This window comes from Scheffersomyces stipitis, chromosome 8 (genome assembly GCF_000209165.1).
Source record: "Scheffersomyces stipitis CBS 6054 chromosome 8, complete sequence".
In the NCBI taxonomy this organism is placed as follows: Eukaryota; Fungi; Ascomycota; class Pichiomycetes; order Serinales; family Debaryomycetaceae; genus Scheffersomyces; species Scheffersomyces stipitis.
In genome coordinates, this window is record NC_009048.1 from 173,998 (window position 1) to 199,187 (window position 25,190).

General features: G+C 41.3%; 9 protein-coding genes across 9 annotated transcripts; 5 read left to right on the forward strand and 4 right to left on the reverse strand. All coding sequences in view use genetic code 12, as the record gives it.

The window, feature by feature from the left end:
* Positions 1-2,519: 2,519 nt before the first annotated feature.
* Positions 2,520-7,399, forward strand: CDR1 (Multidrug resistance protein; the record flags this gene model as incomplete). The annotated part of the gene is made up of 2 exons (XM_001386394.1): positions 2,520-3,041; positions 3,063-7,399. The coding sequence occupies exons 1-2, from the start codon at positions 2,861-2,863 to the stop codon at positions 7,397-7,399; spliced, it is 4,518 nt and encodes a 1,505-aa protein (XP_001386431.2). The 5' UTR covers positions 2,520-2,860.
* A 911-nt stretch (positions 7,400-8,310) lies between these two features.
* HEM13 (Oxygen-repressed protein) lies at positions 8,311-9,282 on the forward strand (the record flags this gene model as incomplete). The annotated part of the gene is made up of 1 exon (XM_001386395.1): positions 8,311-9,282. The coding sequence occupies one exon, from the start codon at positions 8,311-8,313 to the stop codon at positions 9,280-9,282; it is 972 nt and encodes a 323-aa protein (XP_001386432.1).
* A 168-nt stretch (positions 9,283-9,450) lies between these two features.
* PICST_33673 (predicted protein) lies at positions 9,451-11,199 on the reverse strand (the record flags this gene model as incomplete). Its single annotated transcript, XM_001386593.1, has 1 exon — positions 9,451-11,199. One exon carries the CDS (start codon positions 11,197-11,199, stop codon positions 9,451-9,453), a length of 1,749 nt encoding a protein of 582 aa, XP_001386630.2.
* Positions 11,200-11,794: 595 nt separating this feature from the next.
* Positions 11,795-13,084, forward strand: PICST_50672 (hypothetical protein unknown function; the record flags this gene model as incomplete). Its single annotated transcript, XM_001386396.1, has 1 exon — positions 11,795-13,084. One exon carries the CDS (start codon positions 11,795-11,797, stop codon positions 13,082-13,084), a length of 1,290 nt encoding a protein of 429 aa, XP_001386433.2.
* A 420-nt stretch (positions 13,085-13,504) lies between these two features.
* Positions 13,505-14,281, forward strand: DHG2 (Glucose 1-dehydrogenase II (GLCDH-II); the record flags this gene model as incomplete). Its single annotated transcript, XM_001386397.1, has 1 exon — positions 13,505-14,281. One exon carries the CDS (start codon positions 13,505-13,507, stop codon positions 14,279-14,281), a length of 777 nt encoding a protein of 258 aa, XP_001386434.2.
* A 9-nt stretch (positions 14,282-14,290) lies between these two features.
* On the reverse strand, positions 14,291-15,301 carry PICST_63908 (L-rhamnono-gamma-lactonase; the record flags this gene model as incomplete). The annotated part of the gene is made up of 1 exon (XM_001386594.1): positions 14,291-15,301. One exon carries the CDS (start codon positions 15,299-15,301, stop codon positions 14,291-14,293), a length of 1,011 nt encoding a protein of 336 aa, XP_001386631.2.
* Positions 15,302-15,493: 192 nt separating this feature from the next.
* On the reverse strand, positions 15,494-16,426 carry PICST_64442 (L-KDR aldolase; the record flags this gene model as incomplete). The annotated part of the gene is made up of 1 exon (XM_001386595.1): positions 15,494-16,426. One exon carries the CDS (start codon positions 16,424-16,426, stop codon positions 15,494-15,496), a length of 933 nt encoding a protein of 310 aa, XP_001386632.1.
* Positions 16,427-18,968: 2,542 nt separating this feature from the next.
* PICST_33678 (fungal transcriptional regulatory protein) lies at positions 18,969-21,152 on the reverse strand (the record flags this gene model as incomplete). The annotated part of the gene is made up of 2 exons (XM_001386596.1): positions 18,969-20,584; positions 20,747-21,152. 2 exons carry the CDS (start codon positions 21,150-21,152, stop codon positions 18,969-18,971), a joined length of 2,022 nt encoding a protein of 673 aa, XP_001386633.2.
* A 1,710-nt stretch (positions 21,153-22,862) lies between these two features.
* Positions 22,863-25,031, forward strand: PICST_64239 (predicted protein; the record flags this gene model as incomplete). Its single annotated transcript, XM_001386398.1, is given in 2 exon segments — positions 22,863-22,923; positions 22,939-25,031. 2 exon segments carry the CDS (start codon positions 22,863-22,865, stop codon positions 25,029-25,031), a joined length of 2,154 nt encoding a protein of 717 aa, XP_001386435.2.
* Positions 25,032-25,190: the final 159 nt, after the last annotated feature.

The following is a 25,190-nucleotide window of genomic DNA, read 5'->3' on the forward strand; positions in this document are numbered from 1 at the left end:
TACAGGCACTAACAAAAGTGTTAGTATGGATTGATGGCGGATGGGGAAGACGTTGTAGCAGTCTGACACGGTAAATGTGAGGTAGAGTGTGAGAGATTGCCACAGTGGTTGCTTTGTAGAGGTGTATGGATCTCTAGTCCTAGGACTTTTTGAAAGAATCAAGTGAATAATCACATATGATTTTGAGGTGAGCGTCTGTGGAATTAGTAGAGAGTTGATACTACTAAGCAGCTGTCCTCTCAATTTTCTGATAGTGATCGATTCGTCAGCGTTGATCTTATGAAGAACTACAATCTCAGCTTCTCTGACAAATTTTTCACATCACAACTCGTGAGTGTTTCAGATTTGAAAGAAGTTGACCAGAAGCTATTTGTGAAATAGCTGCGAAAAGTTACAATTTTTAGCTGCAGGAAATGCAACCTCCATAAGCCAAACCAAGAGCAGTTGCACTGAAGCACGATTTCTACTGGAGATTGCGTTCGTTTGATCTTCATCCAAGTACCGGGTCTCTGTGTAAATCAAAGTAGATGACACTACAAAAGCCACATCAAAAGCAGTTCAACCAGACAATTCACAATTCTGTTGCTCCAGAGACTCCAAACTCGAAAGTTGCAACCAATCGCAGATGTAGAAACGCAAATCCAGCAGTATCAGAGAAGAGCCGGAATCCTGAGAGGCAACGGAGAAAATATCGTTGAGTCAAAGTTGCCGACAGATAAGGCCATGACTCAAACTCCGGAAAACGGCCGGAGTGACCAAAACGGCCGGTCTGACCGTTGAGCCATAATTGTCAGTTTCTAAACTTAACTGGCCGCTCGCAAATTCACTGCGGTTTGGATTTCTGGATGCATTTCTGAATCAGGCAAGCTCAGTTAAGCTATAATCACCGAGCTGATGGATTTAGTCCTAAACGAGCAGTTTTCTACTGCATATAACGGCGATACGGACTATCTGAAGAGTGCGGAACGATTAAAGTTGTGCCGGTTGCATAGGCCCGACTAAGCCGAGCTTCGAAATAATGACAGGACGATTCCGGAACTGGATGTCGTACAATGGGCTTCCCGAACTTAAAGTACGGGCAGATTGAGAAAATGGACATACAAATCCACCCCCACCAACGGAGGACCTTCTACTCTTTAACGGCGACAGAGTAATTCCACATTTCCAGAATTGAAATTCTCCGGATACTACGGGGCACGAGGCTATGCGACGGATACGAGGTACGAGCGTTGGGTCTCGGTTTATGGCATGTTCTCGCTTACACTCTACAGAGTTCCATTCGGACACCAATAGCTGGCAACGCAGTCCTGCAGACAAAGCGGAAGGGAGATAGTTAAGGCAAGTGAATGTTGCTTATCCGAGATTGCAGCTTAAAGAGATAATAAATAGTTGTACAATATGCAGGCGAGCTTCGCACAAGTCCAGAGGGGTAGTTTGCCAGGAACGGTGGAATTATGGTGAGTATCTAGCCGGAAATGAGAGGTGCAAGTGGAAGTGCTTAAAACCGCATTTAGGTGTAAAGTCTAACGTAATATTACTAAGATCATTGCGTCAAAGCCACTATTGTCGCCTCTGCCCAATGCAGTAGCGGATACGACTCTTTAGCTTACGACAGGCTTCTATCACACAATTGCGGATTTTACGATTCTGGGCACATATCTATGGCTGATCGGTGTCTGTGCAGCAGATGACGCGCGTGATTGGCCAGACATTTTTAGTGTGAACGGAGAAATGGAGTTAGTAAGGAGGAACGGCAGAACGCTTAGGGACGGCATGACATTACGAAATGGTCCGTTCCATATTGCGCTCATAACCATTGGCACCGCCATCCTTATTTCCTATTCTAGGCCTTCTCACCCTCTCGTAGAGTGAGATGGGGCCACTCCCAGCTACCAAGAGTCGTCGCGACAAGTGTCTGAGAATGTCCCTCTGGCGGCAAACGCCAGGGCATATTGTACATAGTACATAGCGACCTCTTCAGGCTCAAGATGCATGCGTTAACTGTAATTACATCTGCACTGATGTGTTCCATCATGTTTACTGGAATTCGGATAGGCTGTCCGGATGGAAGCATCTTCCCACATCCGAAATGTAAACATACGACCATCGGAGGGGACTGAAACTACTGCACACAGACAGCCGATCTGGTCCTGAGCTGCCTCCAACTTGGAACACAGCCAGTAGGCAGTCTGACGGAATCCACCAAAGTTCCGAAGCCAGTCGTACCCGTGACCCAGCGCCTAGTTAAGCACACACAAATAATAGATTCTTGACTACGGCCAGGACCCGTACCGAATATTTTCCGTGCTCGAATATGGGAGATACCTCTATTATTATTGTTGTATGAATTATTTTTTGCGCCGACACTGTGTTTGTTGCTTTTTTAACCATGTAAGTATTTTCTCACTGGAGTAATTTTTTTTAAGTCTGACATCTGGAAATTTCCAATTTATACTTAAATAGTGTTTGCCCGCTGTTTCTTAATACCTCTTTGTCGGAGTTCGTACTACGGAAACCGAATCTGTCGAACCCTACTTAATACCAGACTTCAATTCACTACTGTCGGTAGCTTGAATTGACATAAATACCTTAACCGCGTCGCTCTCAGAACGAGACGGATCCACAGGTGTAGCTGGAACCACAACTTTTTGTCCGAAAGCAACGCTTGCCAGACTCCAACTGCCTCTCCGTCTTTTTGTCCAAAGCAATCGATATTTTCGAACTACAATACAGACTTTTATTTTCAGTCTTTTTTTAAACGCAGCCTGATTTTGCAATCGAATCTGGGTGCAAATAGATTTCAATTTCATAGCATTTTTCTCAATACCCCCCTCCCGAAGCTTAATAGAACATCTACAACATGTCCGATGCCTCTATAGGGAAAGAATCCCAGGAACAGAAGAAGAACATCCCATCCAACTCGTCCACCGTGTCAGACACATCTTCCATCAACGAATACCAGGGTTTCAACAGATCCACTGCTGCTGATGTGCAAGAACTCGCCAGAACAATCACCCATGAGTCATACACCTTTGAAAACGGTGCCGGTGTCGGCTTGCCAGACCAGGCCTCCTCCATCGGTCTTATCAAGTACTTGTCGCACATGTCGCAAGTGCCAGGTGTCAACCCATATGTTGAAGAAGAGACTAATCCGGAATTAGACCCCAACAGCGAGTCGTTCAATGCCAAGTTCTGGGTCAAGAATTTGAGGAAGTTGTACGACTCCGATCCCGAGTACTACCAGCCTTCCAAGTTGGGTATTGCCTACCGTGACTTGAGAGCCTATGGTGTCGCTGCTGACTCCGACTACCAACCTACTGTGACCAATGCCATCTGGAAATTCGCTGTAGAAACTTCTAGAACGTTCCAAAAAGAAGATCCTTCGCGTTACTTCGACATTTTGAAGCCTATGGATGCCATAATGAAGCCTGGTGAAGTCACCGTCGTCTTGGGAAGACCTGGTTCTGGATGTTCGACTTTGTTGAAGACCATTTCTGCCCATACCTACGGTTTCCATGTTGGCGAAGAATCGAGAATCACCTACGACGGGTTATCGCCTCAAGATATCGTTGACAACCACCGTGGTGATGTCGTATATTCGGCTGAAACTGATGTCCATTTCCCTCACTTAACTGTAGGAGACACCTTGGAGTTCGCAGCCAGATTGAGAACTCCCCAGAACAGAGGTCTCGGCGTCGACAGAGAAACCTACGCTAAGCACATGGCCAGTGTATACATGGCCACATACGGGTTATCTCATACCAGAAATACCAACGTCGGTAATGACTTCGTTAGAGGTGTTTCTGGTGGTGAAAGAAAAAGAGTCTCTATTGCCGAAGTATCGTTGTCAGGTGCCAACTTGCAATGTTGGGATAACGCTACCAGAGGTTTGGATGCCGCCACTGCTTTGGAATTCATCAGAGCCTTGAAAACTTCGGCCACTATTTTAGAAGCCACACCTTTGATTGCTATCTACCAGTGTTCCCAAGATGCCTACGATTTATTCGATAACGTGGTATTGTTGTACGAGGGCTACCAGATCTTCTTTGGTAAAGCTGAAGATGCTAAGACATTCTTCGTCAACATGGGTTACGAATGTCCACAAAGACAGACTACTGCCGATTATTTGACTTCTTTGACTAACCCTGCTGAAAGAATCGTCATTCCAGGCTACGAGAACTCGGTACCTAGAACAGCCAAGGAGTTCGAAGCCTACTGGAAGAGCTCTCCAGAGTACAAATCCTTGGTTGAAGAAATTGAGCAGCATTTTCAAGATGTTGAAACCAATAACGTCAAACAATCATACCTCGATTCTCACGTTGCCAAACAGTCGAAACACCTCTCGCCAAAGTCGCCATACACCGTTTCGTTCTTCATGCAAGTCAGATACATCATGGGAAGAAACTTTTTAAGACTTAAGGGTGATCCTTCCATTGCTATTTTCTCAGTCTTTGGTCAAGGTGTTATGGGTTTGATCTTGTCTTCTGTGTTCTACAACTTGAGTCAAACCACTGAGTCCTTTTACTACAGAGGTGCTGCTATGTTCTTTGCTGTGTTATTCAATGCGTTTGCCTCTCTTTTGGAAATCATGTCTCTTTTTGAAGCCAGACCTATCGTTGAAAAGCATAAGAAATACGCTCTTTATCGTCCTTCTGCCGATGCTCTAGCTGGTATCATTACAGAATTACCTACTAAGTTGTGTATGTCTGTTTCGTTCAACTTCGTCTTCTATTTCATGGTCAACTTCAGAAGAACACCTGGTAACTTCTTCTTCTATTGGTTGATGGCTGGTTGGTGTACGTTGGTGATGTCACACTTGTTCAGATCATTGGGTGCTGTGTCTACGTCTTTGGCTGGTGCCATGACTCCTGCTACTGTTTTGTTACTTGCCATGGTTATTTACACTGGTTTCGTCATTCCTACTCCAAAGATGTTGGGTTGGTCCAGATGGATCAACTATATTAATCCCGTGGGTTATGTGTTCGAGTCGTTGATGGTCAACGAGTTCCACGAACGTGACTTTGAATGTGCCACTTTTGTTCCAACGGGTCCTAACTATGTGAACGTACCTGAAGATGCCAGAGTCTGCAATACTGTTGGTGCCAGACCCGGCTCGAACATCGTTCTGGGTACCGACTACCTTGCTCTTTCGTACCAGTACTACCACTCTCACAAGTGGAGAAATCTCGGTATCACTATTGCCTTTGCTGTTTTCTTCTTATTTGTCTACATTGCGTTGACTGAGTTCAACAAGGGTGCCATGCAAAAGGGTGAAATTACCTTGTTCCTTAGAGGCTCATTGAAGAAGCACAAGAAGGAAGCCAAGAAAGGTAAGGCTAACGTGGCTGACATTGAAACCGCTGACACGAACGAAAAGATTGGTTTCAGTGACGAATTGGATGCCACTAAGAACAAATCGAGTTCCAACTCTGGCGATAACTCCTTGCCTTCTTCTAAAGACATTTTCCATTGGAAGGACTTGACCTATCAAGTGAAAATCAAGAGTGAGGAGCGTGTTATCTTAAACCACTGTGACGGTTGGGTTAAACCAGGCCAATTGACTGCTTTGATGGGTTCTTCTGGTGCAGGTAAGACTACGCTTTTGAACTGTTTGTCTGAAAGAGTCACTACTGGTGTTATCACTGATGGTGTCAGAATGGTTAATGGTCACTCTTTGGATTCTTCTTTCCAGAGATCCATTGGTTATGTCCAGCAACAGGATTTGCATCTTCCTACCTCGACTGTCCGTGAAGCCTTGAGATTCTCCGCCTACTTGAGACAACCCAATTCGGTTTCAAAGAAGGAAAAGGAAGAATACGTTGAATACATCATCGACTTGTTGGAAATGTACGACTACGCTGACGCTTTGGTTGGTGTTGCCGGTGAAGGTTTGAATGTTGAACAGAGAAAGAGATTGACTATCGGTGTTGAATTGGTGGCCAAACCCAAATTGTTGTTGTTTTTGGATGAGCCTACTTCTGGTTTGGATTCGCAAACTGCCTGGTCCATTTGTAAGTTGATGAGAAAGTTGGCAGACCATGGTCAAGCAATTTTGTGTACTATCCATCAGCCCTCTGCTCTTTTGTTGAAGGAATTTGACCGTTTGTTGTTCTTGCAAAGTGGTGGTCAGACTGTGTACTTTGGAGACTTGGGTGAAAACTGTTCTACCTTGATTGAATACTTCGAGAAATACGGTTCTCACCCATGTCCTAAGGAAGCTAACCCTGCCGAATGGATGTTGGAAGTTGTCGGTGCTGCTCCTGGTTCCCACGCTAATCAGGACTACCATGAAGTCTGGAAGAACTCTACCGAATACAAGGACGTGCACGAGGAGTTGGCTAAAATGGAAAGAGAATTGGTTTTGCTTCCAAAGGATGACTCACCAGACTCGCACTTGAAATACGCTGCTCCAATCTGGAAGCAATACTTGATCGTTTCGGCTAGAGTCATCCAACAAAACTGGAGATCGCCTGGCTACATCTACTCCAAGTTGTTCTTGGTATTGTCTTCTGCTCTTTTCAACGGTTTCTCTTTTTTCAAGGCTGACAGATCGATGCAAGGTTTGCAAAATCAAATGTTTGCCATCTTTATGTTCTTCATTCCTTTCAACACCTTGGTGCAACAGATGTTGCCTTACTTTGTTAGACAGAGAGATGTCTACGAAGTGAGAGAAGCTCCTTCCAGAACATTCAGTTGGTTTGCCTTTATTACTGGCCAGATCACTGCTGAAATCCCATACCACGTTGCTGTCGGTACTTTATCATTCTTCTGCTGGTACTACCCTGTTGGACTCTACCAGAATGCAGTCCCAACCGACCTGGTTAACTCTCGTGGTGTCCTCATGTGGTTGTTACTTACGAGTTTCTTTGTCTACTCCGGTACCATGGGTCAGTTGTGTATGGCCTTCAACGAATTGGCCGACAACGCTGCTAACTTGGCTACATTGTTGTTCACCATGTGTTTGAACTTCTGTGGTGTCTTAGCTGGACCTGATGTGTTGCCCGGCTTCTGGATTTTCATGTACAGAGCCAACCCCTTCACATACTTGATCCAGGCTATTTTGTCTACTGGTTTGGCCAACACTTCAGTAGTCTGTTCTCCAAATGAGTTGGTTCCTTTGAACCCTCCTAATGGTCAAACTTGTTTGGAATACATGCAACCCTACATCGACGCTACTGGAGGTTACTTAGTTGACGAGAATGCCACATCAGGATGTCAATTCTGTCAAATGGCAAAAACCAACGATTTCTTGAAGTCTGTCAACGCCTTGTACTCTGAAAGATGGAGAAACTTCGGTATTTTCATTGCCTTCATTGCCATCAACATCATCTTGACTGTTGTATTCTACTATTGGGCCAGAGTTCCAAAGGGTACCAGACAAAAGAAGTCGTCCAAGTAGACTTTTCTATTGAGCTAAATACCCTACTTAATACTGTGAATTAGTTTATTTTACATAGAGCTTATAAACAATTAATATTAGATCTATAAAGAAAGGACATGTGAGAACGTATTGGTATACTGGAGAGGGTAGTTAACATTAGAATATAGACAACGACGAAGAATTTTGAACATTGAGTTGGATTAGAGAGCAGCTGACGAGTGAAATACACAGAACGATACAATTACAAGGAATGGAACTGTTAGAGAATCAATCAGAGACTCGGACTAGTTCTTAGTGCCAGGAGAGAAGCACTCTTGACTCCAAATAGCGACTAGGCAATGAAATAAGAGTCATCATAGACATAATACGCTAGCGGCCTGGAACGTTTTCCAATTCCACAGTATTTCTCAGTCCCCATACAGAATAGCTGACTATTAGCCCCAGAAATAGTGAGACTATTATTCTCGCTTAACATTTCTAGGCTGATTCCGTTCCAGTGATTCTGCTCCACAGATTCAGGGCCAAATGGAGATCAAAATATACGCTACAAACGAGAGCGAAAGTCTAAGCGATGGTGCATTTATACGACAGCGGACCTGAAGCCAGCCGTGGACAGCACTCTTCCATCGTATATACACATTGTTACACCCGGCCAGTTTCAGCTAAGCTCAAATATGGTCAGGAGGTGTAGAACGGCATAAATGCGAAAAATCATGCGACGAATTTTCGTGCGATTTCATCTCACCATCTGGACTCAGGACGAAGTATAAAGGATAGCAGAAATTCTTTAGCAAGTAGCAGTTAATTATTGGCCGATTGTTGATTTTAGGCCGATCTTCATTGGTATTTAAGTTTCGGATTTTGCAAATTTTCCAGATTTTTCAGTCATTTGATATTCATTCCACCTCAATTATTTACTCTCGCAACAAATGGTCTCGTATGAACAGATCCACGACAAGTCGTTTTCCATCAAGGAGCGGATGGAAGCATTGGTGAGACAAAAGCAGAAGGAAATCACTGAGGCCATCTCCAAGTTAGACACTGTAGACTTCCACACCGACACCTGGACCAGAGGTGACAATGGAGGGGGAGGCCAGTCGATGGTGATTCAGAATGGTACCACTTTCGAAAAAGGAGGGGTCAACATTTCTGTGGTACATGGTAAGCTTCCTCCTGCAGCCGTGGCCAGGATGAAGGCCGACCACGCGAACTTGAAGGGTTCAGATGATGATGGCTCTGTCAACTTTTTTGCTTGTGGTTTGTCCTTGGTGATCCACCCTATCAATCCTCATGCTCCTACGACCCATGCCAACTACAGATACTTCGAGACTTCGGATCCAGTATCGGGCGAGACCCAGGCCTGGTGGTTTGGAGGAGGCGCTGACTTGACTCCCTCGTACTTGTACGAAGAAGATGCCAAACACTTTCACCAAGTCCATAAGGACACCTTGGACAAGTACGATAAGGAGTTGTATCCAAAGTACAAAAAATGGTGCGACGAGTATTTCTTCATCAAGCACAGAAACGAGACTAGAGGTATCGGAGGTATTTTCTTCGACGACTTGGACTCCAAACCTGCTGATGACATTTTGCGTATCATAGAGTCGTCGTTCGATGCCTTCTTAGCTGCCTATGTTCCCATCGTAGAAAAGAGAAAGGACACTCCCTACACTCCAGAACAAAAGCAATGGCAACAAATCAGAAGAGGCAGATACGTAGAGTTCAACTTGGTCTTGGATAGAGGTACCCAGTTTGGTTTGCAGACACCAGGTTCTCGTGTCGAGAGTATCTTGATGTCGTTGCCAGCTACTGCCAGTTGGGTCTATGACCACCATCCTGAGGCAGGCAGCGAAGAGGAGAAGTTGATCAAAGTGTTGCAGAACCCAGTCGAATGGGTTTAACCTATTGCTTGTATATATGTATAACCATGTTGAATATATAACGATTAGTTTCAAATTGAAGTTCACTAGAACTGTAAGGTTTATAGATAGAGGCGCAAAATGGTTGCGAAAAATTCACCTCATTTTCTTATCACTAATCTCACGGTTAAGGCGAAGACCCATAATGATTTACGTAACTGAGTGTGACGAAGAGCTCATGTACGTCAACACCTCCCTTTCCGCTATATCTATGACAGAGTCTACCTGTTGAAGATAGAGCCTTTTCTCAAGTTGTTGTTTCTCTACTTCCAAATCACAGATTTCACTTTGCATCAAGGTTCGAAACTCATCACCTCCCTCAAGGGGTTCTTCAGCAAGTAGAGTCTTCTTCTTCTCTATTAACGTAAGTGTCTTTGACAATTCGTCCTCAATGTCTTCTGGTGTGTTGAGCCTAGGTTTCTGTATTTTGAACCAACTTGAAATATTCCACTTCGAACTTTTCGGTCTGCAATTGAACCCTATTAGTTCTTGTTGGTCACCACTATCATCCAGCGGAGGGAGGGGAATCAGCTCTGGTTCCGCCAAATCTGTATTTCCAGGAGGCAAAGTACTTAATTCACTATTTGCTACTGATTCAAGATCAGTGGAAGAGGCAGAAATACTAAATACTTGAGGTTGATTTACTTCATTGGAGTGGCCATTCTCATTGGCATTCATATTTTCCCAAGTTTTGGAAACAGTACTTAACCAGTTCTGGATGTACTTGTTTTGAGCAGCTTTTTCGCTTGACACAACAAGAGAAAGAGATTTTATTTCTTCATTTACCAGAAGTGGTTTTCTAATCATATCAAAACTTTCAGAAACCTCATTAGGCGTTACATTGGTTGCCTTTGAGACAGTCTTGGTGCTAGGGACTTTGACTTCAAGGTCATCTTCCTTGCCATTGTCGACTTCCGGATTCTTATAATCCACTTGTATTTCAGAATCGTGGCATTCTGGTCTATCTCCACTAGGTCTGGAGTTTGAAAGATGCGATCGCTTATTCCAGGTCCTCCTACCACCATGTAATCTCGAAGAAAATAGGTTTCCGAAGATTTGAAATTGAGATGTTGCTGCAACACCTTTTGATGGTTCCTTGACTCCTGCTACTGGTTCATAACAATCTTGTTTCTCTGGTTTCTTATCATGAACTGTTGCTAAAGTATTTCTGACTTCGGAGAATAATTCCTTATCATTTCCAGCTTCTTGTAGTTGACTCCAAGTTTTCCTGGGTTTAGCAAGTCGTGGTGGATGATAATTGTGTGTTTCAATTTTGTCATAATATACTTTACTATCAGAGAATTTGGGTATAGCTCCCCAAGCCTCTTTATAGTTTCGATGACGGCGACAATATTCGTCAATTACCATTTCCTGTTCCATGTCAATTGAGGGCGTCCATTCAATACTATCACCAGGACCCAAAATGTCACCATTGATCTGATTTACAACTACTTCGTCAAGATATGGTACAGTAACACCCTCGTGCTGGAACGTATCTAAGGAACAATTTTCAAAAACACAGGAAATATCTTCAATTAACTTCAGTAGCTCATCATATTCAAAAGATTGGGTTGGTGGTTTGAATACCTTTTGACAATCTCTAGGTGGAACTTGATATTGTTCCATTTCATTCTTGCACGGTTCTGTATCAAACAGTGTTTCTGGTCTAGAAAAAATTCTCTTCAGTTTATAATTATTGCCAAACGAAGCAATACTGTCATTACTGATAGTTGCTTCTTTAGAGAGCTCAGGTAAACATGAATTTCTTTGAGTTTTCTTGCGAGAAGCTTTAACTGAATCATCAGAAAATGAATAATTGAGCTGATTTTTACATTGACTACCTAGACGCTCTATAATGACAAACAGAGGATCGAAGTTAGAAGGAGCCCAAGCAGGCATGATTGCAGAGATATTAATTTCAGCTGATTGTTTGTATACCAACTGTAGTACTTTAAGAGTCAAGGCGCCAAATGATATTTTGCAACCTCAAACGATCTTTCGCAGCCAAATCCGAAAGCAAAATTGAACAGCATTTTCAGTGGAAAGTGACATAACTAATAACATAAAATCCAGAATTTCTGGACAGCTCTACAGATGTTTTATTCTTGATAGTATCTTATAATTTCTTAGATATAGCTAAAATAAAACCCAGTAGTGATTTATCTGACTTTTGTTGGTCTCTCCCATAATGCAGAGAAATGAATTGTTCACCTATAATAACTGTTAACGCCTTAATTACCAAGAAGTAGGAACCACTTCCCGACAGTCAATGCCGGCAAAAAAACCCGATCGATGGGCACATATGAGCAGATGGGGGAGGAGAAGGAGCTCGGTCAAAGGTACGTTTCGCTGTAAGATTGTCCCCCACCAAATTTTTGTAACCTCTCGGCACAAAGATTCTGCGAAGTGTGGGGCTATAAATGGCTCCAGATTTCAACCTGCTGAAGAGAATTAGCCCCCAGAATCACCATAAACCACTTCCAGACTAACCAAAATGCTGGTAAAAGACTTCCCACAGATCAAAAGTATCAAAACTTTCATTTTCAACCAACCCGGCGTCGGCGGAGACTACCATAATGTTGAAAGGGGCCATTGGTTGATCGACCATCCCATTGCCAACCCCATGTCCAAGTTTGAAGAGTACCGTGCCTCTCGTGTCAGTTGGGGAATCAATGTTTTGGGTTCTTTCTGTGTTGAAATCGAAGCAACGAATGGCGTTAAGGGATTTGCTACTGGTTTTGGAGGCCCACCTGCTTGCTGGTTAGTAGCCAATCATTTCAGACGTTTCTTGATTGGAGCTGATCCAAGAGATACTACTTTGTTATGGGATAAGATGTTTAGAGCTTCCATGTTTTACGGTAGAAAAGGTTTGACTGTGGCTGTCATCAGTGTCATAGATTTGGCTATCTGGGACTTGTTGGGAAAGTTGAGAAACGAGCCCGTCTACAAGATGATTGGAGGTGCTACTAGAGAAAGATTGGACTTTTACTGTACTGGCTGTAGACCAGACATAGCTAAGGAAGTTGGTTTCTGGGGAGGTAAAGTTGCTTTACCTTATGGTCCAGCAGAGGGTCACGATGGTCTTAGAAGAAATGTCGAGTTTTTGAGAAAGCATCGTAAGTCCGTAGGACCAGACTTCCCCATTATGGTAGATTGCTACATGTCTCTTAATGTATCGTATGTTATCGATTTGGTAAATGCTTGCAAAGACTTGAACATCAACTGGTTTGAAGAGGTCTTGCATCCAGATGACTTTGACGGTTTCCAGAAGTTGAAGAGTGCCTGCCCGTGGATGAAATTCACAACTGGTGAACATGAGTACTCCAAGTATGGATTCAGAAAGTTGATCGAAGGTAGGAATGTAGACATCTTGCAACCTGATATCATGTGGGTCGGTGGTCTTACTGAAATCCTCAAGATCTCTCATCAAGCTGCTGCCTACGATATTCCAGTAGTTCCACATGCTTCTGGTCCATATTCGTACCATTTTGTAATCTCTCAAGAAAATACTCCATTCCACGAATACTTGTCGAACTCTCCGGACTCGATGTCTGTGTTGCCAGTATTTGGGGAACTTTTCACCGATGAACCAGTTCCTACAGAAGGTTATTTGCTGATTACGGAATTTGACAAACCTGGGTTTGGCTTGACTTTGAACCCAAAGATCGAGTTGATCAATGGCGACTGCTTATTATCGCCTAATCCAGAAAGACCATTAAGTATTCAAAATGGAAATGGACATGCAAAGACCAATGGCAATGGAACCATCAAGAATGGCCATTAGATATTCTTATATTTGTGAATCTATAGAATGACATACGCTATAACAGAAAGGTAACTTTCAACTCGTAAAAGGCTAATATGGGGCCTGTCACTAAATCTGCTATAGACAACTACTCATTTTCAGTTAATTATGATCTCAAGTGAGTGTATACTTCTTCATTAGTTTATGAACACCCCTGCTATTGGTATGGTCTAGTGCTTCGCAAACCATCTCCCGACCAGGTCTCATCTTTGTAGGATTCCTCGAAATAAATGTGTACCCCTCCCCCGCATTTTTTTCACCGGAGAATTAATACTCCGAGCAAGATCTGCAAGATCTGCCAGATACTCAGAAATGTATATTAATACCCTAGAAGTATCACATTTTGCCCCAATTTTGGCAGTATCAGTGAAAAAGATACTAACACTTTTACTTATCATCATGACTGGATTGTTGAATGGAAAGGTGGTTGCAATAACCGGAGGTGTCACTGGTATCGGACGGGCAATTGCCATAGAAATGGCAAGGAATGGTGCCAAAGTAGTAGTGAACCATTTACCATCTGAAGAGCAAGCTCAGTTGGCAAAAGAACTCAAAGAGGAAATCCTGGACGGTGAAAACAACGTGCTCACCATTCCAGGGGACATCTCGCTCCCTGAAACAGGCAGAAGGATAGTGGAGCTTGCAGTTGAAAAGTTTGGCGAAATCAATGTGTTCGTTTCCAATGCTGGTGTCTGTGGGTTCAGAGAGTTTCTTGAAATAACTCCCGAAACTTTGTTTCAGACGGTGAATATTAACTTGAATGGAGCCTTCTTCGCCATCCAAGCAGCTGCACAACAAATGGTCAAGCAGGGCAAAGGAGGTAGCATTATTGGAATCAGCAGCATCTCTGCCTTGGTTGGAGGAGCACACCAAACCCATTACACACCAACTAAAGCTGGAATCTTGTCCTTAATGCAATCTACAGCATGTGCTCTAGGTAAGTATGGAATCAGATGCAATGCGATCCTCCCAGGGACAATCAGTACAGCCTTGAACGAAGAGGACTTGAAAGATCCAGAGAAGAGAAAGTACATGGAAGGGAGAATACCTCTAGGAAGAGTCGGTGACCCCAAGGATATTGCTGGACCTGCTATCTTCTTGGCAAGTGATATGTCTAACTACGTTAATGGAGCACAACTACTTGTTGATGGAGGATTGTTCGTCAATTTACAATAGATAAATAGTTTAGATATTGTACGCTTTAAATGCATTGGAATAATAGATTTTTCTTCTTGTATCTTCGTCCATACCAATAGAATCAAATAAAGTTTCACAAACTTGAAACCACTTTTCTGTTAAGTTTTGGCCCGCTGGAATAGCACAAACGGGCCAGTTACTAGCAAAAATTGTCCGTTCTGGGCCCCAGAGCTCATATACTACCTTAAACCACGGATATACATGTCTGGATGTTGATGTAACGTCCAATGCAACATCTTGCTCTACTTCAGAGAACCCCCCAGAGAGCTTCATATACGAATTGGGTGTGGTAATGTACATTTCAGTTACCAATCTTTTCCAAGAAAGGAAATCTGGATTGGAATCAATAGTCTCTGGATCAAAGTCCAAACATGGTTTGGTAAGATGGTTTATGATATACTTCAAATTCGGTACCTTTTTGAAAACTTCAAGAGTTTCTTTGAATTGCCAAAGCCCTCCACTCCTCATATCAATGCCCAAGTCAAATACATAGCCATTACTATCTAACCATTGAAATGACGAAACAAAATGGGGATCAGATATCGTCAATGGTGGTTTATCCTGTATGAGGTATCTGAACCCCTTCACCAAGTGAAACTCGCTTGAGTTTCTTGTCTTCAAAGCTTTCACATATTCTTCCACTCCTGCAGATCCCAATGGCATGGGAGCAAAAGGTATCATAGCTTTGATTAGCCGTCTCTTAAAAGGTGTCAGGACTCCTTCTTCTGGCAACAATTTGCCATTTATATTTCTACAAATGTACAAGTATTCTTCAATTGGGTTTTCTAATCCTTTCAATCCTTGAGTAAGGTCAATTTTAGCATCACATTCAATCCAGACTACTCCTTCCACATCGAATTGTGTAGATTGTGAGTTTTCGATGTATTCGTCTAGACGACGATTGCCATGAAGAGGATTTCCTTCGTCCCAATGTAAAAGTGGTATATTGGCTAGCGAATACAAATGGATATGAGAATCCAAGATTTTGTACTTAGACATGACTTGCTGAATAGGATTTGAAAAAGTTTTGTGAGATGGGGGAAAATCCGGGGTTTTTATACTTCAAGTAGGACTCTTATCGTACTGCAGCTGGCACACAGCAACTAAAAAGTTATATTATATAAAGGGATACAATATTGAATCGATATATGAAAATACTCTCAGACTAAGGATATACTTATAAACTGTAGCTTATAATGTAGACTCAACACTGACAATACCTAAGAGATAGTCATTGTACGACTTCCAATCCGCATCATTGACATCCTGTGTCAAAGGAGCTCTTCCAAGATAAGTCTCACCAATTCCGGTTGCAAAATGGATGGCTTTCTTTATTCCAACGACACCAAATTTTACTACCAACTCTTCGGCTCTGCTAATAACCAATTGCAACTCTGCAGCTGCTCTTAGATCCCCTTTGTCGTAATTTTCAAGTAGCTTCACATATATCTTGGGGAAGGCTCCGCAGAGAGCATCTACCGTACCTTGAATTCCAACCACCAAGACTGGTAGGAGAATCTGGCCCAATCCAGTAAGCGTGATGAATTGGTTGGCTGCAATTTCCTGGTCTAAACCGATAATTGCATGATGTGAAACATCACCATGAGAAATCTTTGCGCCGACAATATTGGGGTGGGCTGAGAGCTTCTTGATTGTTCTCGGGTCGATAGAGATATTGTTAGAAACTCCAGGATAGACGTAGATCAAAACTGGCAAACTTGCATTGTCAGCAACTTCTGTATACCAGTCGATAATACCCTGTTGTTTGATGGAAGCACCAAAATAACTACTGGGCAAAACAAGGGCATGCTGTGCTCCAGCATTTTTCAATTGCAAGATTTCTTCAATAGCATCCTCCACTGAATTTTGAGCTACTCCAGCCATAAGTGGGAAATCAGGCAATTCCTCGTGAATAGTTGAGACAAGTTCAATTCTTTCTTTACGTGTCAAATGAGAGTTCTCACCAGTAGAACCTAATAAGACCAACCCGGTAATCCCATTTTGTTGTAAGAATTTAGCATGTTCAATCTGGCTGTCGTAGTCTATGGTATGCAAGTCTTTCTTGAAAAATGTAGGAACAGGAGTGTAGACTCCTCTCTTTGGAAGGGCAGCTGAAATTGTCATTTTGATAATGATACACCGAAAACAAGTTTTAAGAAGCAAGTCAGATGTCGTGGATCTTTATAAGTTTTGGACTCTTATATCTTATTTATATCCTATTTTACGGACGTACCCAAAGTTTCAATTATGGACTTCGGTTAATCTTTCATGAAATATGGGGTAATTCGCAGTATAATTGGCCCGAGCGCATTTTGGTTGGGGAAGTATGAAGGGCCGAAAATCACCAAAATGCGCCTTTAGAGTATGTACAGTAAGGAAATGAGCCGAACAAGTAGAAAGTGAACATAATCTAAGAGAGGACAAACCAAGACGATTCTGCTTAGAGAGTTGTGGAAAATATGTTTTTCACTTATTGACGTCTAGTTAAGAAAAAGTGCTGACAATTGGCTGAAATATGGATAAAGCACTTGAGCTGGCAAGGATAACATACACTAGATATTGTTCAATTTTTTCCATTGAATACTCAAGAAAAATAAGAAAAGTAGTAAAGGACGTATTAAAATTCAAGGATGGTTATTGTTGATATTCTCCGACCATCGGTAGCTTTGTTTGTTAGTAGCATCTCAGTAGATATGAGTTTGGTGGCAGGTTCGAATTGTCATGCAAAACTTTGCAAGAAGTATACCAACCTTCACGAACTCATTAGGACAAAAAGAACTCATAATTGAAGTAGAGTTGAAAGTAGAAAAACTCATTGGTGAGCTTAACGTAATTTAGTTTTAAGGAAGGACACCATTTGACTACAAGCAGAGATAAGTTAGATTTGTAGATTAAAGTACTTTAGCTGCGATAATACTACATGTACACGAATTTATATGTTCGGGTAGATCTCTAGATACAAGTCCCCATTATAACTAGATAAGTATGAACTCTCAATTACGATTCATCTAGTTGCAAATAGTTGCATATCCAAATTGCGCTTGCAATTTTTTTTTTGCGCGACATATTTGTCCGTCTGTGGAACCAATTTCGCAGCCATTTGCAGATGTTTGGCGCTAATCATATTTGCTAACTTCCCAACTGTTTTCAATCTTTTCTTCTACGTTTCTTCCACCAAGCTAAATAATCAGAATGGATATAGTGTCCATATTTAATAGTTTTTATATTCCATAGCATCCATAAACAGCAGCATCAGGCTACCACGACTTTGCATAGATTCCGATCAGTTTCCAATTCAAATCCACTCCTATCATCCTAAAGCAGATTTACATTCAGATAGGAAACTATTCCTAAAATTGCCAAATGGAATCGAGACCGACCTAGGTAAGACTGGAAATCTTCCTTAATAATACCCTCAGAGCCCCCAAGCAAATCCATTCATTGTCAAGCCTATCCCCATACAGCAGTGTTCGCCGGCAAAGTCTCCCAAATTCATCTGAAAACTAAACTATTGTGGACAAAGAATCGTTTCACAATTAGCGCTTAGTGTCAGTGATGGTTATAACTAGTGGCGAGTCACTCTTGCAAGCAGTGCCCACAGATTAATAAATTCAGAAGGAACTCTATCTTCCAGCGAAAGCTCAGAAGTAACTTGTAGTTCTTCTGGTGATAAACTGGTTTTGTGGATAGCCTCCTGTCTTTCACAGTTCTGTAAGCTTCCAATGAAACTTGGCCACTAATAACATCTGGAGGTAGCTGGATACTCATAGAGGAAGAGTATTTAGAATAGACAAGGCACGTCTATTCTTCTAATACTCATGAGGGATTGTCAGCCTTGGATGAGGATCTATGTTGGAAATGAGCTGTGGCTAGGACAGACCAAAGTTTGTTATTTGACATTAACTTCACGCTAGTGTACTAAGATTCTATTTGATTGTCGCAATCCGGTTTATATGTACTTGATGTTCGGGATCTGCTTTAGAGGTCTGATGCTGTATTGCTAATCTTCACCACTTATCAAGTTCTGGTTGTGATATGCATTGCCAACGCGAACTAATAACTGATTCAAGAGACATGAATAGCAAAGTCGTGGATTTGCGTGTAAGATTCCATACAGACTATAGTACTGTAGGGGGTATATAGTGGTTTTTGGGGCTCTGTCTTAATTAGGACGGACCTTACTTCTCTCCACTGCGGGAGAAGCGAAGGGAAATTCTAATATTAGGGCAGGGTGAATTTGGTGGGTCCCTACGGTCAGCCTATTGGCTGATTTTAGCCCATCCAGAATGACGGCGAAGCTTTGTTTGGTGGAAATGGGTGTTTTCATAATTTCCTTATCTAACAAATCACGAAGTTCGGTGACAAGGTAGCGCCATTTTATCTAAATTCTCTACAATTTATCTACTTTTGATAGCATACGACATTCTAACAACTTCATTGTTTCATTAACACGAGGGCCAGTCTTTTGACCGTTTGGCAGTGTTTTAATTACAAAATGGTAGTTTGTTCAGTTGGTACCTAAGAATTCCAAACACGAAATGGGTGCGAAATGATTTATACTTAATGTCATAAAACTACAACGAACTGCTAGCAACTGTTAGCAGACCACTTGGTAGTACTTGGTTGGCATCCGTAGAAAACCAAATTCGTGAGAATAAAAGCAGGCCTACTGCAATGTTGGAGTATTGATCTCAGTAAACGGTAACTTGAACCATTCAAAAAAATTAGAGATATCAGCCTGGTTATTAGGGGACACCTTGCCCCCCTTTCTATTAGTAAACTTTTCAACCTTTTCAGAGAGAATCACATCCAAGTTGTAAGCATTGAGTCTCATATCCGAGATGATGCTTGCATCTTCTGAGCGGTACATTGACTCTTCACTACCGCCATGAGAGAAATGGTTTATGATATTCAAGTTCTCTTGAGATTCTGTTTCCAACTCACTTATCAAGAAGTTCAATATGTTAGCATACTTCGAAGCACTCTCCCAAGAGTCCCCCATACGTGTCAATAGAGATATTAAGTATTGGACATCTGCAGGGATTTCCAAGTCACTATTGATAGCATTCACCAAAAGCAAACGTGCTGAAACCCAAAGAGAGAAGGCATAATAAGGACCAATCCGTTGGTGGAAAGCTGCATCATCCTCAAAGATTTGCGAAAGCTTCTTGGCAAAATTGACTACATGCTGGGCAGCATCCAAACACCTGGAACGAGCATCCTTGAACGATAGAGGCCCACTAGAAAGCTGAAGATAAGGATAACCCACACTAGAATTTAGCCTGACAATCGTAGTATAGTATAACGAATGGAAGAGTATATCCTTGTACGAATTTATTTTATCATACGGTAGCTTTTCGTTATCCAATAAATCGTTAAACATACGTGGCAAAGTTGCTTTCCATACTTGGATTTCGTTATCCAACTCAGAAAACTTAATCTGCCAATTCAACATTTCCTTTATATTCGTAAGATCAAGCGGTTTCCTCATGAACATGTGAATCTTTCCAAGAATATTCAAGATTTCAATGAGAAAACAATTTGAGTCATAGTGGTCATAGTTGACATTACTGACATATTTATTGAGTGTTCTTGTGGGCAAGCTCTTGAGTCTTTCATAGTCCTCATTCGTTTGTGCACTTTCAAACAACTCCCTTTTTAATGGTAGCGAACAGTCGATTTCAGAAGAGGGTATCTTCAAGGGAAACGAGCTTGAAGCACTGGAAAGAATATCAAGCTGAAAGATTTCCCAAAATAACAACTTTCTCTCTTCCACCACTTTTTGGCTTGCTACTGTTCTGGAAGTTACATTCTTGGATACACCAGAACGACTCGTGTATAGCTCAAGAATAGAAGTTTGAAGCCTGCCTCTAGATAAATTAAGATGGACAACTCCAGAGGCTATTAACGATATCACACTCCATGTCTTGGGGTTGTTGGAGTAGCTATAAAGGTCAAAAGCTAGTAAACTCATGGCTTGCAACTCCTCTACAGTGCCTACCACAAAGCAAGAATTTAGCAACCTTGAGAAAATGGACTCGTGATACACCTTCTTTTGTCTATGGGTAATTAGTGATGTATCAGCAAATCGCAATGAACATAATATGGCTCCTAAAAGTATTGATCTTGGGGCTGTTTCATACTCTTCAAGCAAAGTGTTGAATTTTGAATGCTCAACGACTGGAAATATTGGATGAATCTTTTCTTGAAAAATGTCTAACAAGATTGTTGCCTCGTGTATAGTAGGCAATTCACCATACAAGTACTTACCCTCTTGGTTCCCTGAAGCTGTACTAGTAGACGAAATGATATTGTCAATGCTGTTCATATCTATTGTTTCTTTATTGGAAATACTACTGCTGGGGTTTACATTTGCAAAGCCATTATTGACAGTGCCATTAACAATAACATTGTCATTTGCATTTACATTATTTGTAGCTTCACCAGTAGCAGATATTTTAGTGATGTTTGCATTGCCAATGTTGATAAGTTTGTCTTCTATGCTTTCGAATCTAGAGGTGAACTCCTCGATTCTGTTCTTGAGACTTTCGATTTCTGTACTACTGGAGGTATGAAAGTTTTCTACAAACGATTCAAGACCGTTGATTCTGTCAAATACCTGCTGGCCGTATCCTGGCCTCAAGCCTGGCTTTCTGACTCTACTATAGACACATTCCTGGCTATGTCTCACACAGTAAGAGCAGATGGGCTTGACCTGGTCACATTTGACCTTCTTGGATTTGCAGAAATCGCAGGATTTGGAGAGTTTGGTGACATCCCCAGTTTCGATGAAGTTCAGTTTTCGAGTTTCTGTCGATTTCGAAATTGCGGGGTTCACCACTCGCGACATAGGAGATGAGATGAGATGAATTATTAAAGTAGCTCAGATAGCAGTGGACTCAATGATTCTGAGTTTTGTAGTATTGGGCTCAGGCAAGTCGAATGATCCAGACAGCTAACACGGCTTTCCCATATGTGTTTGTACTCGTTGGAAATACACATTTTGGCATTGTCACCGCAGAAGAAAAATTATGGGGTAGATCTCGGAGGGTCCCGCTGCCTAATTCGGTGCGGTGGGGAAATCGGTTGCTGCAGCTACTGAGAATAGCGGGACTTGATGGGAAAAAATAGCGAGAAAAAATTGCGAATAGTGAGAAATAGAGAGAAAATTGGGAAGAGTAGAGCGAGAGTGAAAGAATTTATAAGAATGAACAAATCTACTAAGACCAAAATCCTAATAGCTTCACACACTCCTCAACAGACGAAAAGGGAATACTTTTGGTCTGCAATAATAGCCAGGTAAAGATGATTTTCTAATGATAGCAAAAAGTAGGAATTAAAAGTTCATAAACGAGAACTGTGTAGACCGTTTTAAGTGAAATTTTGTTAGGTGCTCAGTAGAAACCTGATCTCAGATAACCCTATAATTAGGTGCCGAACGAAATGCTAAAAAAGATGTATACCACCTTTTTATAGCCCTTCAATAGAGACAATGTAGAATTATTCCTTTTCTTACTTTCATTACTATCAAATTCTCCGTATCTACTGCCCCATCTCTGGTGATTTGGAACTTCTACTTACTATACTTTTTTTTTTAACGTAGTGGCATACATTGAACATACAACCCATATAAACAGCTATAAACTAGATATAAAGGCCATTATCACCCAATGTAGCATGGGCCAACCAAGAGGAAACCCAAAGGATGAAAACCTCTGAAGAAGGCGCATAAAAACCGAAACCTAATTAAAGGTATAAGAGAAGAATAGGCGATGTAGAAATTAAAAGTCTACAAATTGAAATGTCTAGAAATTGAAAAGTAATGAAATTTAAAATGCTTTAATAATGTCTAGCCCGAAAAACCGAAACCCATGAAATGAGAATTCCTCCGACCACTTCATTAACATCGATATGATCAAGAGGTATTGTGGCTTTCACATTTGCTACAGCGACACCGTTATGAGCTATACGTGGTGCAACACCGTGCTTACCATGCTGTTTTCCCCATCCATTTTGACTCCACGAAAGTACTAGCAGCATAAAGTAAGAAATGGTAAGCAACATAAGCATAACTAGCGATGACAACTGATTTGGGGAGACGGTTTGTGTACGAGCTTAACACAATGACTATGATAGATGTTATTGGTAGATATGATCCCATGATTGTTTTATGTTGAAACACAGTTTGTAAATGTAAGGAGAAAAAATAGAAGTACGATATTAACAGAATTACGATATTAATAGAAGTACGATATGTACGATTACGTAGTTTGTAGTATATTAGATATACCTGTAATTGAACTAGCCATAGAACTGGAGCCGATGATTATAGTCACAACGGTCACATTGACAAAGGTCAACTCTTTAAAACTAAATTACCATTAAATAAATTAATCAATAATGTACGATATCGTACTTCTATTATTTTTTCTCCAACAATATACTATTTTTCACTCGAGCTCACGTGATTTGGTATCCTCGGTATCTAGATTTTCTCCACAAATCATTATCATATTCAAACTCTTCACTTTTTCTTCTCTATATCCAGTAACCACCTGCAATGAGTGATCTTGGAAGTAGACTAGGTCCGCAAGGACGAGCCCTACTACATGGCGGAGAAAGTCAATTTCGGGAAGGCGACTATCCCAAAGCTACTCCTCAGGAGTTGGACTTTCTCATCAACGATTTGAGATTCCCCAAACCAGGTACAACCATTCAAACAGTGCTTGGTTACTTGTATAATTATATTCCGTACATTAAGCACGAGCACAACTTACGACTCGTAATTGCCAGCTTCTTGAACAACCCATTATGTTTTGGCCATCAAGCTCCTCCCATGGAGCAGAACTATCTCATCTTAGAAGTTTTCAAATTGATCACAGACAAAAAGTTGAAAATCTCCCAGCCCACCTTGACAATTAGGAATTACTACGAAGTCATATTGACAGAATTGACTAATTTTGTGTCCTTCAATCCAACTGCGAATTCGTGGAAGATTTTGCCTATTTTGTCTGGATTATTTCTTTCCAACGAACTAAGAGATCAACTCTATACAGAAGTCAGCTATCTAGACTATGGCTGGTTTTTCAGTGATTGGGATAACAAAGCCAAATCTCTTTTCAAGAAAGCTCTTGGCCTCAGTATTTCTCCTTCTCATTCCGATAACATAATCAACTTGAGTTTGTTGAGTTTTGCTGTGATATTCAAGAAAACTGAAAATGTAGAAGAGTATTCAGGACAAGTACCCAGCTCATTTATAATCCCCAAACTAGTGGAACTTATAATTCTCAACCCGGAAGACTCATCTGCTGTAATTTTTAAGTTTTTCCATCTTGACCCCAGAGATACTCAGAGTATGGACATTATCCAAAAGGAAATATCTCAGAAACCAGTAATAAAACACATTAACAAGCTCTCATTCTTGTTGGAAGCATACTTCCAGACTTTGAAGCTTGACAGCTCGTCTTTTGAAATAGTCATGGATTCACTTTTGAAAATTCTAGACTTCAACAGACGTTTGTGCCACAACACGCAGTCGTCTTTATTCAACTCTAAGGGAAGCACTTTGGATGCAAATCCAGTTCATCTGGTCTTCTGGAGATCATTAAAGTCTTTATTATTTTCTGAAATTATCATATTTCAAGGTATATTAACGAGATTCTTTTCTGCTTCTAGACCTAGCTTTTTTAATCTATTTGGAAGAAGAGATTTGGGTAGGTTTGAATCACAGTACAAGCAAATTGCCTTGAAGATTTTGCACAGCTTGTACTATGTTCACTTCGTAATGTTGTCAATTGGACAAGGAGGCTTCGACAGCTATAATTTCGTATACTATTTAACATCTGAATTGGCACACAATTCAGGCATCGGCTTTGAAAATCTCACCATGTCTTTGATTGGAGACTACAGAGAAGTGAACCTTTACCCAGATGTGATAAATTCAGATTATATTGCTGCATCAAAAGTACTTTTTGTCTTAGGGTTGTGGGAAAATTATCTACAACTGAAGAAAGCTAACCAGATTTTCATAAAAGAGAAGATATTCGGTCTTGCAATGGACCTTGCTGACGACCGTAAGTATAAAGAGGGAGATGTTGTTGAAGCGGCACATTCAGTTGTTCTTTTCTGCTTTGCCAATAGCACAACGAATAACACCCATGAGACTTTTGCTTATGTGAGATTACTCTTGGGACAATTTCCTTCCAGACTTTCTTCGCACCAACTCAATATTGCTATCGAAACATTGGGTAAGAAGCTATTATCGAACCCTGTTCAGTATCTTGATGAAGGGTACAAGGATTCGGCAGAGGAGTTTATAGCATTCATTTATACAGAAGCAGAAAAAACCATACCAGGACAGCTGATAGATACGAAGCAAGTTATTCAGAGCGAAATCAGTGATCCTGTTGCTGGAAGTATCGCACCGGAATATGAATTTGCAAAGCGTACTACTGCTGGGACTTCCAGAGAGGCAATTATCCAAGCTTTGATAAACTTGATTCCATACTTTCCATTAACTCATTTTACTAGTTGGCTCGACAGAATTTGGGAATTGGTCAAACTGAGCACTCCAGAAGAAGCTGAGTACTTGATAACAACTCTCTGGAAAGCACTCAGTGAAAATATGGACATGAACCGAGTAGAACTTGGAGTTAGATGGTGGTATGAAATGAGGGGAATGCCTGAGACTGTTAAAGAAGTTCCAGCTCGTAAAGAAGCTAGACTTTAATTGTAACTATATATAGTTATGAAATAGACAATCTGATATTATTCCCATGTAGATTATGTGAATCTCATTGTATTGGTTTTAAATTTTATGTAAAGAATTTTGATTCTTATAAGAAATTTTAGTTTTTCCCATAATTTTTTGCAACTGCAACCATTGATA